The following is a 12,518-nucleotide window of genomic DNA, read 5'->3' as shown; positions in this document are numbered from 1 at the left end:
AAACAGGCTCCAGGCTCTGAGCTGGCTGTCAGCACAGAGCCTGATGTGGGCCTCGAACCCATGAACTGTGAGATCATGACCTGAGCCAAAGTCAGATGCTTAACCAACTGAGCCACCCAGGCACCCCTCCATCCTTACTTTTTAATTTTACATTTTGTTTTCTCAGCGGCTTACACAGCATGGGGAGACTCCTGTAGCTGATGCAGCAAAGCTGTACTGGGTGTTTGTAAGGACCATGCAGTCGGGAATTCTCGGTGTAATGCTCACAGTGCTAATTTACATCCTCCTGTTCATCATTTCTTCTTTGATTTTATATGTGTATTGTCTCAGGTAAGGAGCTTCAATCCTCTTGGGTCTTCAGAGTTTTCAGTCTTGTTCTGCAGTGAGGCTGTGAGACTAGGGTTAAAGAAGAGAGGTCAGAACCATGTCTGCATGTCTAAGATAGAAATGTCCTTGGTCGTTTGTAGCAACTATCATGGAGACTAGCTGAGAAATTAATTGACTTTTGGGGAAAGAAGATTTCTCCATAATAGAGAGATCACATTTTTTCATAAATCATTATACTTAGTGCTTCAAACTAGGGGCCAGCAAGAAACAAGGAGTAATCCCGTGATATTCAATAATATTATGGTTAACTTCCTGGGAAGCTTATGTAAAATTCTTTTTTTCTCCTCCCTCCAACCCACCTTCCATTCTTCCCACCCCTGCCAAAATCACCAATAGAAGGATCATCCTTCACCTTTATCCTGAATATCACAGGGTCTGGCTTTCCAGGTAGGTCGCTCATTTGGCAAGCAATGTATGTGCCTGAAGAAAGATGAGAAAAGCAACAAACTTGAGGCAGTATAAAAAGGGCTAGGAATATATTTCACTCTGTTGATGGTTTCCTGTGTTATGTAGAAGCTTTTGAGTTTGAAATAGTCTTATCCAGTTTTGCTTTTGTTGCCTGTATTTTTAAAAGCCATTTTCATATCCATGTAATCATTGCCAAATACAACATCATGAAACTTTCTCCTTCTGTTTTTTTTAATAGAACTGTATAGAAATTTTATAGTTCAAGGTCTTATATTTAAGTCTTTAATCCATTTTGAATTGATTTTTGTGTGTTATGTGAGGTAAGGGTCCAATTTCATTCATTTGCATGTGGGTGTCCAGTTTTCCCAGCACCATTTGTGAAAAGACCATCCTTTACCCATTGTGTATTCTTGGCACCCTTGTTGAAGATTGGTTGACTGTAAATGCATGGATTTATTTCTGGGCTCTCTAGACTGTTCTATTGGTATAAATGTCTGTATTTATGCCAGTACTACACTGTCTTAATTACTGTAGCTTTTAATATAATCCAACAACTCCACTTCTAGAGATTTATCCGAAAGAAATACAGTAAGGATCTCAAAGAGATATTAGCATTCCCATGTTCATTGCAGCATTATTCACAATAGCCAAGATATAGAAACAACCTACAAGTTCAACAGAAGATGGATGGATAAAGCAAATGTTGTGGACACCCAGCTTTGGAATATTATTCAGCTTTGGAAAAGAAGGACATCTTGTAATATGTGACAATGTGAAAGAACCTTGAGAACATTATGCTAAATGAAATAAACCAGTCACAGAAGGACAAATACTGCATGATTCCACTTATATGAAGTATCTAAAATAGTCAAAGTCATAGTAGCATAGAGTGGAATGGTGGTTGTCAGAGTCTAATGGGGAGGGAGAAATAGAGAATTGCTTTTCAATAGACATAAAGTTTCACTTAAGGAAAATGATGAAGTTCTGAGATCTTCTGTATACCATGATGCCTATAATTAACAATATTATGCACTTAAAAATTATTAAGAGACTAGATTTCATGTTACATGTTCTTACCATAATGAAAGAAGAAAAAAGTGCGAGAAAGAAGTCAACACAAGTGTCTCTGAGAGCAGAGAGAAAAGGAAACAAGACAGGTCTGGAGGAAGATTGGGGCAGGAACCAAACACATCAGTGAAAATATAACCCTTGAGTAATTTTCAGAAGTTTCATGTAATTTGGCTGGAGAAAAACAGAAGAAATCATGTTCATGGGCAAAGGGGAGATATATGAACCCACATGATCATGAGAAAGTATGACATATTTGACCATTCCAAGTTTTTTTAATATGTCTGGAGCATAGGATATGAAACAGTAGTAGCTGGCTGAGATAAGATTAGAAAGGTATTCAGGGACTAGATGATAAAATTATTGAGTGTCAGGGTGCCTGGGTGGATTAGTCAGTTGAGCATCTGTCTCTTGATTTGGGGTCAGATCGTGATCCCAGAGTTGTGAGAGCAAACCCTACATTGGGTTTTGCATCATCCCTGAGTAAGGCTCTGTGCTGAGCATGGAGCCTACATAAGATTCTCTCTCCCTCTCCCCATCTGCCCTTTTTCTGCATGCCCTCTCTCTCTCTCACAAAAAAAAATATTGAATATCATGTTGTGGAGCCTGAATTTGTTCTAATGGTAAAGTAAAAAGATTGGAAGAATTTAAAGAACTTTAATTTTGGGCCAATCACTCTATGAATAGTAGGGAAAGTGGATTTAATAGTGGTCAGGCTGAACTAAGGGAAATCCAGTGAGAAAGCCATTTTAATAGTCTAAGCAGAGTATAAAGAGTCTTAACTAAAGAGAATGACATGGGAAATGGACGGGTGTGACTTACTGAAGAAATAGTTGACACACAATACAACTTTTGGCCTTGATGGCAGTTGAAGGTGAAGGAAAGGATGACATTTAGTATAACCTTAAGTTCTGGAGTTGGGTAGAAAGGTGGGTGGTGGTAGCATTCTCAGAGACAGAGGTTACAGAGATTAGACATTTAGAGGTGGTAGACCGTGAGTTAAGTTTTCATTTATAGACCTTAAGGTATCTTTGATGTTGTCAAGGGAAAAAAACATCATAAGAAGTTGTATAGATGAGTGTGGAGCTCAGGGAAACAATAATGACCATGAATTCATGTGGAGTAAGTCTTGAGTTTCATTGCTTTGTAGGATAGATGCTTGATTGCAGTAGGCTGAGTGAAGAATAAGGACATAGAGTCAGGACTTACTGACTACACACACACACACACACACACACACACACAGCTATGTTGTAAATGGAAAATGGTTAGAAAAAGATATTTTTTTAAAAATTGTGGTTTTTAACATGGGTGTGATTTGAATATATTTATATGCACATATGAAAATTCTAAAAGAAGGAAAAATATTGCAAATGCCTAAGCAAGGGAGGGTAACTGAGCAAAGAGGTCTCTGAAGACATGAGGTTGAGCACATATGGAGGCAAACTCAGGATTTAGGAAAAGAATCTTGTCACTTGATGTGATAAGGGAAGAGATAAGGATGAGTGCAAGAGCATGGAGGTTTGTGGCGGGGCACTGAGGCAATTCACATCTGATAGCCATTATGATTTTCTGTGAAATGGGAGAGGAGCTCACTCCTCAATTCTTCCTTTCTTAGATCAATAACATAGCTGTAGTAAAGTTGCACTTCCTTTCCTGGGGAAGGAAAGAAAACCTTCTCTGATCATTCAGTTTCCATTTGACCACAGTTAGTGGCCCCAGGCAAGGATGTTCATTTGCTAGATTTCTCGCATTTTCTTGTGTAACCTGGTAAGGATGACACATATGTGTAGTTGTTACAGAGGTTCCACAAGAAGCATTACTCTATTATTTAAAATGACTTGGGTTTCCTAGAGAAGCAAAAGAAATCCAATAGTATGTGGTACAGTTTAGACTTTCGTAGGATTAAAAATGTATCAGATAATGTTCTGTACCATTTATTACATCAGTATACCTCTTCCAACTTAAAATAAGGTGAATGTTTGCAATCAAGCATTTCTTTGTCCAAGGTTCCCATTTTTATTATTAAGATTACTTGTCAAATATGGGAAAATGAGCATAGAATTTATGTACCGAATAACCAGGATTTAATATTTTGCTGCCTCAAACAAATAGTGGTGGGCTTTAAAATAAAACAGAAGGATTACCCCATGGGAAAGCATGTGTAGGAGGAGTGGGAAGCTCTGTGATGGATGGAAAAATGATTAGAGAAAAACAGAGGTAAACAAAGTGTCTGGATATCATAGAGAACGAGGCTGAAAGAGTCCAGGAGGAATAAACAAGTTTTATTCACTTAGCCCCTCACTGTCTTCCATGCTGATCCTATTTTATCAGAACCAGGCATGCTCTGTAGCCCTCAGTGTTTGCTTGTGGTTTAGAAGCAGATGCTCTTAAAATTTCTTTCAGGTAGTGATAGAGACAACAGTAATCTCCTACAGGGAAAATACCTGTATTTTTCATAGGCATAAAGTTGCTCTTATATGTCAGCTGAAAGATCTCTCTTTACTGATGTTGCACAACTCCTCAGTCTAAAACGCTGAAATAGCTGAGTGGCCCTGTTCTTCTACACAGCAAGCACTGCCACCAATGGAGGCAAAATGAATTGGGGTTTGCTCTGGCCTAAAAGTAGACCAAAATATGCAAAATCAGAAGGACTCAACTTAGTGAAAAAATGCCAATATGGGTTTATGCATGTTGACTGATGTCAGTTAGCATTCTTAATCCAAATATTAAGGCAATGATTCTAAGTCTTCTGGGCTTTTGGTTCAGTCCTGTCAAAACAAGTGATAACGTGGCTAATATTACAGGAACACAAAGGAGATCAAGTCTTTTGTGTAGGCTGTTAACAGAGTTTTGTCTAGGTCTGGGCACCAGGAGCTCTACATTGTAAAGACTGGCTGTAGAACTCCAGATTGGACCTTATTGAGTTTGGCTAATTGCGTCTTATTCCTCTAAGAGCCTGAGTAATTTATCGCTGAAGGATTTCTACTAGAAAATTCTCCCTCCTCATAGTTCTAGTAGGAGAGTTGACTTCTGCAAGGAAGTTCTTGACCTAAGTGTAATTATTCGAACTGGATTTTATAGCTCTTAAAAAAGCATTAATCTTTTAAAATCTTTTCCTTATTATAGGAAGACTATGTTATTTAGGGAAAAAATGGACACTACAGAGTAGAATCAAAAAATAAATGTAAAAACCACCAATAATGTCACCGCCTAGACACAGTGGTGTTAATGTTGTGGTAAACTTATTTCAATTTCTTCCACATATATACTGATTTCTACAAAGCTGAATTTATTCTGTAAGAGTAACTCCATATGATGATTTTAACCTTAATATTCTATGATAGATATTTTCATATTCTTTACTTACTTCATGAACATTTAATGCTCCCACATTATTTTATATCACATAAGCAGTATAAAATATTTAAATATTTCTTTATTCCTGGATAATAGATTGTTTCTCATTTTTGTGCATCTTATAAATAATTCTGATGAACATCTTATGACTTGGGGTCTTGTTCACATTTTAGATTATTCTTTGAGGAGTGGCCTAGAGACCAAGGCATACTGTCTCAGACAGTATGATGTGTCTAAGACACTTGATAGTATTGCAAAATTGTTTTTTAGAGAAGTTGTATGCTTTTATACACTCCCAGAAGTGCATGGGCAATCTTACCAAATCACATTCACATCATGTGTTAACTTTTTTTAATCTAACAAAAGAATGGGGTCTCATCCTTTTCTACACATGATCTCCTTTGTTTCTAGTCACTAAATATTCTTAGCATGCTTATCACTCACTGGTATTTTTTCTTTGCAAATTGCCTTTTAAATGTCCCTTTGTCTTTGCCTTTCTTTCTAAAGAGTATCCAAATATTTTTCTTACTGAGTTATATGAGTTTTATACATAGGACAAAATTACCTCTTTTGCCAGATTTTAGCAGATATTTTCTCCATTTGTCCATTAACTTTTAAATGTATTTTTCATTGTTTAGAAAATAGTATTATAATTCATATGCAGTAAAGCCTTTTGATCATTATTAGACTTATTTAATTGTGTCTTAAATTAAAAAATATCCTTCCTCATTTATAAATTCTGTAACTATTTACTTCTATTTTTGTAAAGTTTGAATTTAGGTCATTGAACCCCTTACCATAAGCCACGTAAAATTCATTTGATATGGATAGTTTCAAGATTTAAACAAGGCACCTTTTGTTTTATTTTACTGGTCTTTTCTATAAGTTGGTATTACCTTTAATTAGCTGTTGTGCTATTTTGTTTTATTTTGAGAAATCTTAATTGTCAGCTTACATTTCCAGTATGATAAATGGAGCTCTGCCTTTCTAGAGCCTCTTTTAAAAATTTTACATTAAAAATGTTTATTTATTTATTTTTGAGAGACAAAGAGTAGGGGGAGGGGCAGCAAGAGGAGAGAGAGAATCGCAAGCAGGCTCCATGCTGTCAGTGCAGAGCCTGACTTGGGGCTTGAACTCATGAACTGTGAGATCATGACCTGAGCCAAAATCAAGAGTTGGATGCTCGGCTGACTGAGCCACCCAGGCACCCCTAGAAAATTTACATTTTGACCAAACTTTTCTAGATGGCCATGTACAGGCACTGGCATGACAAAAAACTGTGAGGACTATCTACACCTCACAAGGGGTTTTCTTCATTTGTGTCATTGTGATGTCCCTCATAACCCTTCTAGGGAAAGACTTTGTTGATACTATATGGATCCCTCTGCTCTAAATCCCTTATTGGAGTAGTCCAAAAGATCTACAGGCTGCTTATGTATTTCTTTATAACATTCAGAGAATGAAAAAAAATCACAATTTAAATGTTAGATTTGTGTAAGCATTTATATTCCTGGGAGCTGTACCCAAACCTGAAAGACTGGTACTCAAGTTCATTAGCTTTTGGGGTGTGAATGTGTCTTCCTAATTATTGACTTAATAGCTACAAATAGCCTTAAAAATTTTAGCTGTGGACACTTATTACTTAGGAAAATTAATTTAGATGAAAATAATTAAAGGTAGGTTTTGATGAGGATATTATGAGCATATCCATTGGCTAGAAAAAACGTAAAAAATAATCAAAGATTTTCTACTTTCTGAATCAATCTTCCTTAAAATCAAAGCAAACTATTATTTATCATGTAGAGAAAAAAAATTCTCAAAACTCTCTAACTAATGTATACCTAAATAATTTTCATACGCCCTGAAATCATCACCTCGTTATGGGCACCTAATGCCCTGACAGGCAGAAATGGAGCACAAAAGTTGAGACATGTTTGTTTGGGAATAGATTGAATTAAAAGACTTGGATGCTACATTGTGTCAGCTTTAGCAAACTGAATGATTGTAACCAAATTAGGTAATTGCTGTGGGTCCAGATAATTGATTGATCATTCATTAACCAAAAACCCATCAGTATCCCTACTATGTGCCTTAAGCCCCTAAGCTTTTTGGTGGGGGCACTTGAGTTTATGCTATATGCTGATTCCCCTTTTGTCTTTTCTTTAGCAAGTAGAAGGATCTATTTCTACCCCAACTAACTCTACCTCTCTCTCAAAAATAAATACATTAAAAAAATCATAAACCTATGATCGAGCTATCTCTGGAAGTGGGAGTAGAGGGGACTTCCTATTGCATGATTGTTTTTATTTTCTAGATCTCTTTTCTGTTTTTTTTAAAGTATTTCCCCCTTTTCATTTCATTTCTCTTTTTTATTCTTTTTTGTATTTCTCTTTTTCTCTATTTAGTATAATTTCAAACCAAAGCCATTTGAATTTAAATTAGTGTTAAACAGAATGGTGAGCATTCAAGTGTTTCTAAAATGCCAACAAAAGCTTTCTCCATACATATAAAAACTTTAATGTTACACAGTTCATTTAAAATGTCCAACAAGTCTGCTAAAGAATACGTGAGCAGGGGTGCCTGGGGGGCTCAGTCGGTTAAGCATCCAACTCTTGATTTTGGCTCAGGTCAAGATCACAGGGTTCTTGGGATCGAACCCTCTGTAGTGCTCTGCGCTGACAGTGCCAACTCTGCTCTCTCTGACCCTCCCCCACCTAAACTTTTTTCATATGTTCTTATGTTTTATTTATTCTTAAAAAAATAAGAATACATTTTGGCAAAGATGCTTTTCAGAGCTATACCTGAAGCATTCTAATGTCCTCACACCAGCAGGTAAGTAGTTCTATGAATAAATTGATTACAATATTTATAAAGCCTTACTGCTAAGCTCATTTGTAACTTTTGGAGTTAAGAAGAAGCATCATATTTGATTCTTTTAAATTTATATATATATATTTTCTTCTAAGCTAGCTTAAGTTATTGACTCCATCCTTTTCATGACCCTTAAAATACTGTATTAGCTAAATGTTCACACTTGTCCTTTTTAGCTTTAAAAGAAATGTCACATTTTAGGTTTCTGTAAATGACCCACATTCGGATGTGAACCAAACATAATAGCTTCTGCCATTCACCAGGCAGTGAATTGCTTCAAATGTAGGACACAGGGCAGAGGACTTTGTAAATCACTTTGTTTCATTGGCCATCATCAGAACCTGTGGTATAATATGTGACCTATTTGTATAAACAATAATGCCTAAGGCTTTATGGACAGGTGGAATACAGTTTTTCTTTTAATTACATTTTGAAGAAATAATTTAAAAATGTAAAATTTTCAGACACTTTGAATAGTTATATTGTTAAAAGAAATCCAAATCTGCAGCCATCATCATGTAATGATATAGACTATCATAACATATTAGCTTTTTATTAAAGAGTAACTCAAGCCTATAAAAATTGCTAAAATAACACAATGAACTTCTCCTAATTTCACTAATTAAAGTTTTTCCATATTTGTTTTCCCCTTTCTCTTCTCTCATCTAGTATGATTTAGTATCTTCATTTTTATACGATTCAACCTGATCTTTATACACACATGCTTACAATGGCAGAAAAAGCATGAAACAAAATGTGTATCTGTGTGTGTGTGTGTTATTTCTGACCCATTCGAGAATAACAAAGTTTCATGAGTCAATATGGTCATGGAAAGTTTAAACTCCATATTTCATTGACTGTCTCCAATTTGTTGATACAACGTTGCCCAATGCCCAGTTTATTTATGCAATTGAAGCTGTTTTGTCATTAAATGTCTTTATAGAAATGTTCTTAACATTTAGTTGGACTCTTTAACTTTCTAAAAAGAACTGGAAAAGTGTATGTACCAACTTTGATCAATATGGCCTGCCTAAATATCCAAATGGAAAAAATAACTCACTTTTGGGTAAATGGTATATTGCTTGACTGATCATATTATCAAATGAATTATATAATTATCAACACTTTATTTTTAAAATTTTGCCCTAATAACTACAGACTATTTTTTCCTTTTTTGTGTAAACTGGCTCTACAGACATGGAAAATATGCTAAACACTAGTAATGATTAGTGAGTTGACTCATTCACAACCCATCATAAAGCTTTTTCACTGGAAAATGCCACTCAATATGGCAAGAAAAAATTGTAAAAGTAAAACTAAAATGCAGTCAATCTTTGTACAGCTTTCCACATTCTAATGTGCCATTTTGTTCTCTGTTCAAACATTTGTGTACCATCCTGTAAATCCCGGCTTGGATGTTTACATAATTATTCTTTCACACAGAATGAAGGAGATGTAAAGAAGAGACAGACATTTTCTGGGCAAAAGGAACAGAAGCTAGCAGAAACAGGACTGTGATTCCTAATTAATTCAAAGTTAATTGCGTTGTTGATAATCGTGCACTTAAAATCTTCATATAGAAAATGTTTATGGCAGCAAATTGACAGTAATTTAAGTACATTAAATCTTACTACCATTAAAAGAAAAAGATGAATGTTACATTAAGCAAGCTTAAGAGAATGGTAAAGTCTAGTTCTTGTTTAACAAAACAAGTAGCAAATCATTCAAATGGCCAACCTAGAATCTCAAAGCACAGTTAAGAGTAGTAGTTGAATTTCAAGATGGTACCAAGCCATATGGCCTGTCTTAGGCCATCAGTGACACTGGCTGGCAATTTTGCTTTTATTTCCACACTGTGATGAGCACAAAATAGTGAGGGGGGGAATAAAAGACACATAGATCTTATTTGGCAAGTAGGGTCAACAAACCTATTTTCTTATTTTGGAAAGAATCAAGATAGAGTTCGTTAAATGAAGATACATGTTCAATTGGCTATTTTCACTGAAGGGCTACATGGTGGAATGAAATGAACCTTGGCATTAGCTCTGGGTTTAAATGCTGCTTTGTTATAAACAGCAAGACTATTTTTTTTTAATTTTAGTGTCTTACTATGTAAAAGACATGATTAAGGGAAAGTGAGAAGAAATAATGGATGTGAATGACCACCACTACAAATGGGAATCCAATAAATTTTAGTTTTAATAATCTACCCAATTTAAAGCAAAATATAATTATCTTTATCATTGAAATTAAATACTTACAACTCTCTACTTTGTATAGAAAGGCATTTCCACGTAATGCTTAACTATCTTATTACTCTAATACATAACTTGGGCTTTTTGCAATAACATTTCAGATGGGTAGGTTATTGATACCATGATGCATTGGGGTTCTTGACGTGGCCTACAGACTCATAGTGAAACAATTTTGTGCTTTTTAAACTAATTCCAAATATACATGGTGAGCCAAAAGTACATTAAGTCACCAGATAAATATGATATTTCCCTAGAGTTTCAATTTTGTTCAAAGTTTTACAAGACAAAGCATATGATATTAAAGCAAATATACTGATTGATCAGGAATAGAATACATATTTTCTTTTTCCTGAACTTAAGCATATTTGGTAGAAAAATGTTATAAGCGTTGGCCCAATTGATATTTATAATACTCACCTCAATGTTACTAATGAAGTATTTTTCAGTAAGGTATTTTGTTGTCACTTTACTACTGTCACAAGAAAAGCAGTGCATTTCTAAATTACTAGTTGAAGCTGTTTTCGGAAGTGGGAGATGATTAAATGAAAGTTTATCCATTTCGGAGGTTCACTAAACTGGTCCATTTATCATTCATGTTGGAAAACAACCAACTCAGCAAAACCGCTGTGCCAACAGAGCTGGTCCAATGGGGTTTCTACCAAAGTGAGTCTAAAACCAACTCACTGAGAAAGAAAGAAATCCAAATTTAAGTTTCCTTTGACAAAGCCCTCATATTTGAATTAATGTGGATATCCATACTACAAACTAATGGCTAAATATTGCTTAATTTCCTACAGCCTATTGCTTAAACATCAAAAATCAGAAATAGTAGGCTTACAGGAGATAACTACAAAATAAACAGATTATTCTTTGATGTTTAGTGGAGGAAATGATTCATTATTTCTGGAAATTTAGTCAAATGCTTCCTGAAAAATAAATGGGAATGATGAACTAGAATAAAATAAATAGAAACCGACAAAAGAAACATAAATTGTTTAACACTTTTGTAAGAAAAATGTTTACAGTATTTGGGGAATAAAATAACAGGTGGTTTTGTTCTCAGATCGCACAATGATTCTTGGATATTAGATGTATTTCAACGCATCCATAGTGAAGAAAGCAAGTTTTTCATACCGTATGATTTGGAGATTTCCAATCAGGAGCTCAGTAACATAGTGAAAAGGTCTGAGCAATGGAGAGGAATCAATGGTAACAGAAGGAAGGTGAGTTGGTTTGAAGTAGATTTGTTTTTTGACTGCACAAGAGAAACGTATTCTGTTAGCCTATCAGTAAGTTGTTAAATTTCCTCACATTGTTCTTGAAGCCATTTATTATTGAATTTGACTGCCACCATGATATAAATCTTGCAACTCAACTGTATATTGATTATTTTTTATGAGTTGAAATGAGGAAACACAGCCAGGTATTTCTTAGAGTGCTGCAGTGTTATTTTCTTACAGAAATATTTATTGATACCTGCTGTATATATATTGGGCAAAATTATACAAGGGTTGTAAAGAATATAAAAGAAGTGAGTGATGGATTTCCCATATGTGACATAATAGTTGGCTTCAGTGTCATCTTGGGAGAACAGGAGGAAGAGAATATTATTTCTGGTTTTCTCCTTTGATGCCTTTGTTAGTCAGTCCTCTTGATTTTCTTCCCTCTTTCAATAATCTCCTTTACGGACTTCTCCATTGGCTTCTTCAGCCTCTTCTGTGTTAGTATCTTCCAGGGCTCTGTATTTGGTTTATTTCTCTTCTTACTTGACACACTATCCTTTCTTTAACCCCCTTTGAAATGCGTCTTTCATCCTTCCAAAGATTATCAAATGTGTATCTCAAGGCTACACCTCTATTCTGAGTTCTGAAGTAATATAATCCAACAGCCTACTTGATGTCTTTCAGTGCATGCCTCAAAGATACCTAAAATCCAGTATGTTCCAAACAAAATTGACTTCACACATATTGTTAATTAACAAATGCATTTTGCTTGTGCCACGAAACTACAGCACTTACACATCCATAATGCACATGGCATTTTCATCTGTTCTGAATCATAAAGATCCAAAACTCTGAGTTTTCCTAGACTCTTCTTTGTCTCCTAGTTTTTTTTTTCCAATTTGATCATCCAGTTAGTTCCACTGATTTTACTTTCTTAGTATCGACA

General features: G+C 35.2%; 1 protein-coding gene across 1 annotated transcript in view; it reads left to right on the top strand.

The window, feature by feature from the left end:
- The window catches only part of LOC144236440 (uncharacterized), a 294,747-nt gene that overhangs the window by 216,955 nt on the left and 65,274 nt on the right, over nt 1-12,518 (top strand). The window contains exons 11-12 of the mRNA XM_077770089.1: nt 167-330; nt 11,413-11,572. Of these exons, the coding sequence (XP_077626215.1) occupies nt 167-330; nt 11,413-11,572 (324 nt within the window). The remainder of the gene's footprint in view (nt 1-166; nt 331-11,412; nt 11,573-12,518) is intronic.

This window comes from Crocuta crocuta, unplaced genomic scaffold (assembly GCF_008692635.1).
Source record: "Crocuta crocuta isolate KB4526 unplaced genomic scaffold, BGI_CrCroc_1.0 scaffold24, whole genome shotgun sequence".
Taxonomy (NCBI): Eukaryota; Metazoa; Chordata; class Mammalia; order Carnivora; family Hyaenidae; genus Crocuta; species Crocuta crocuta.
This window is presented reverse-complemented; position numbering and strand designations above follow the sequence as displayed.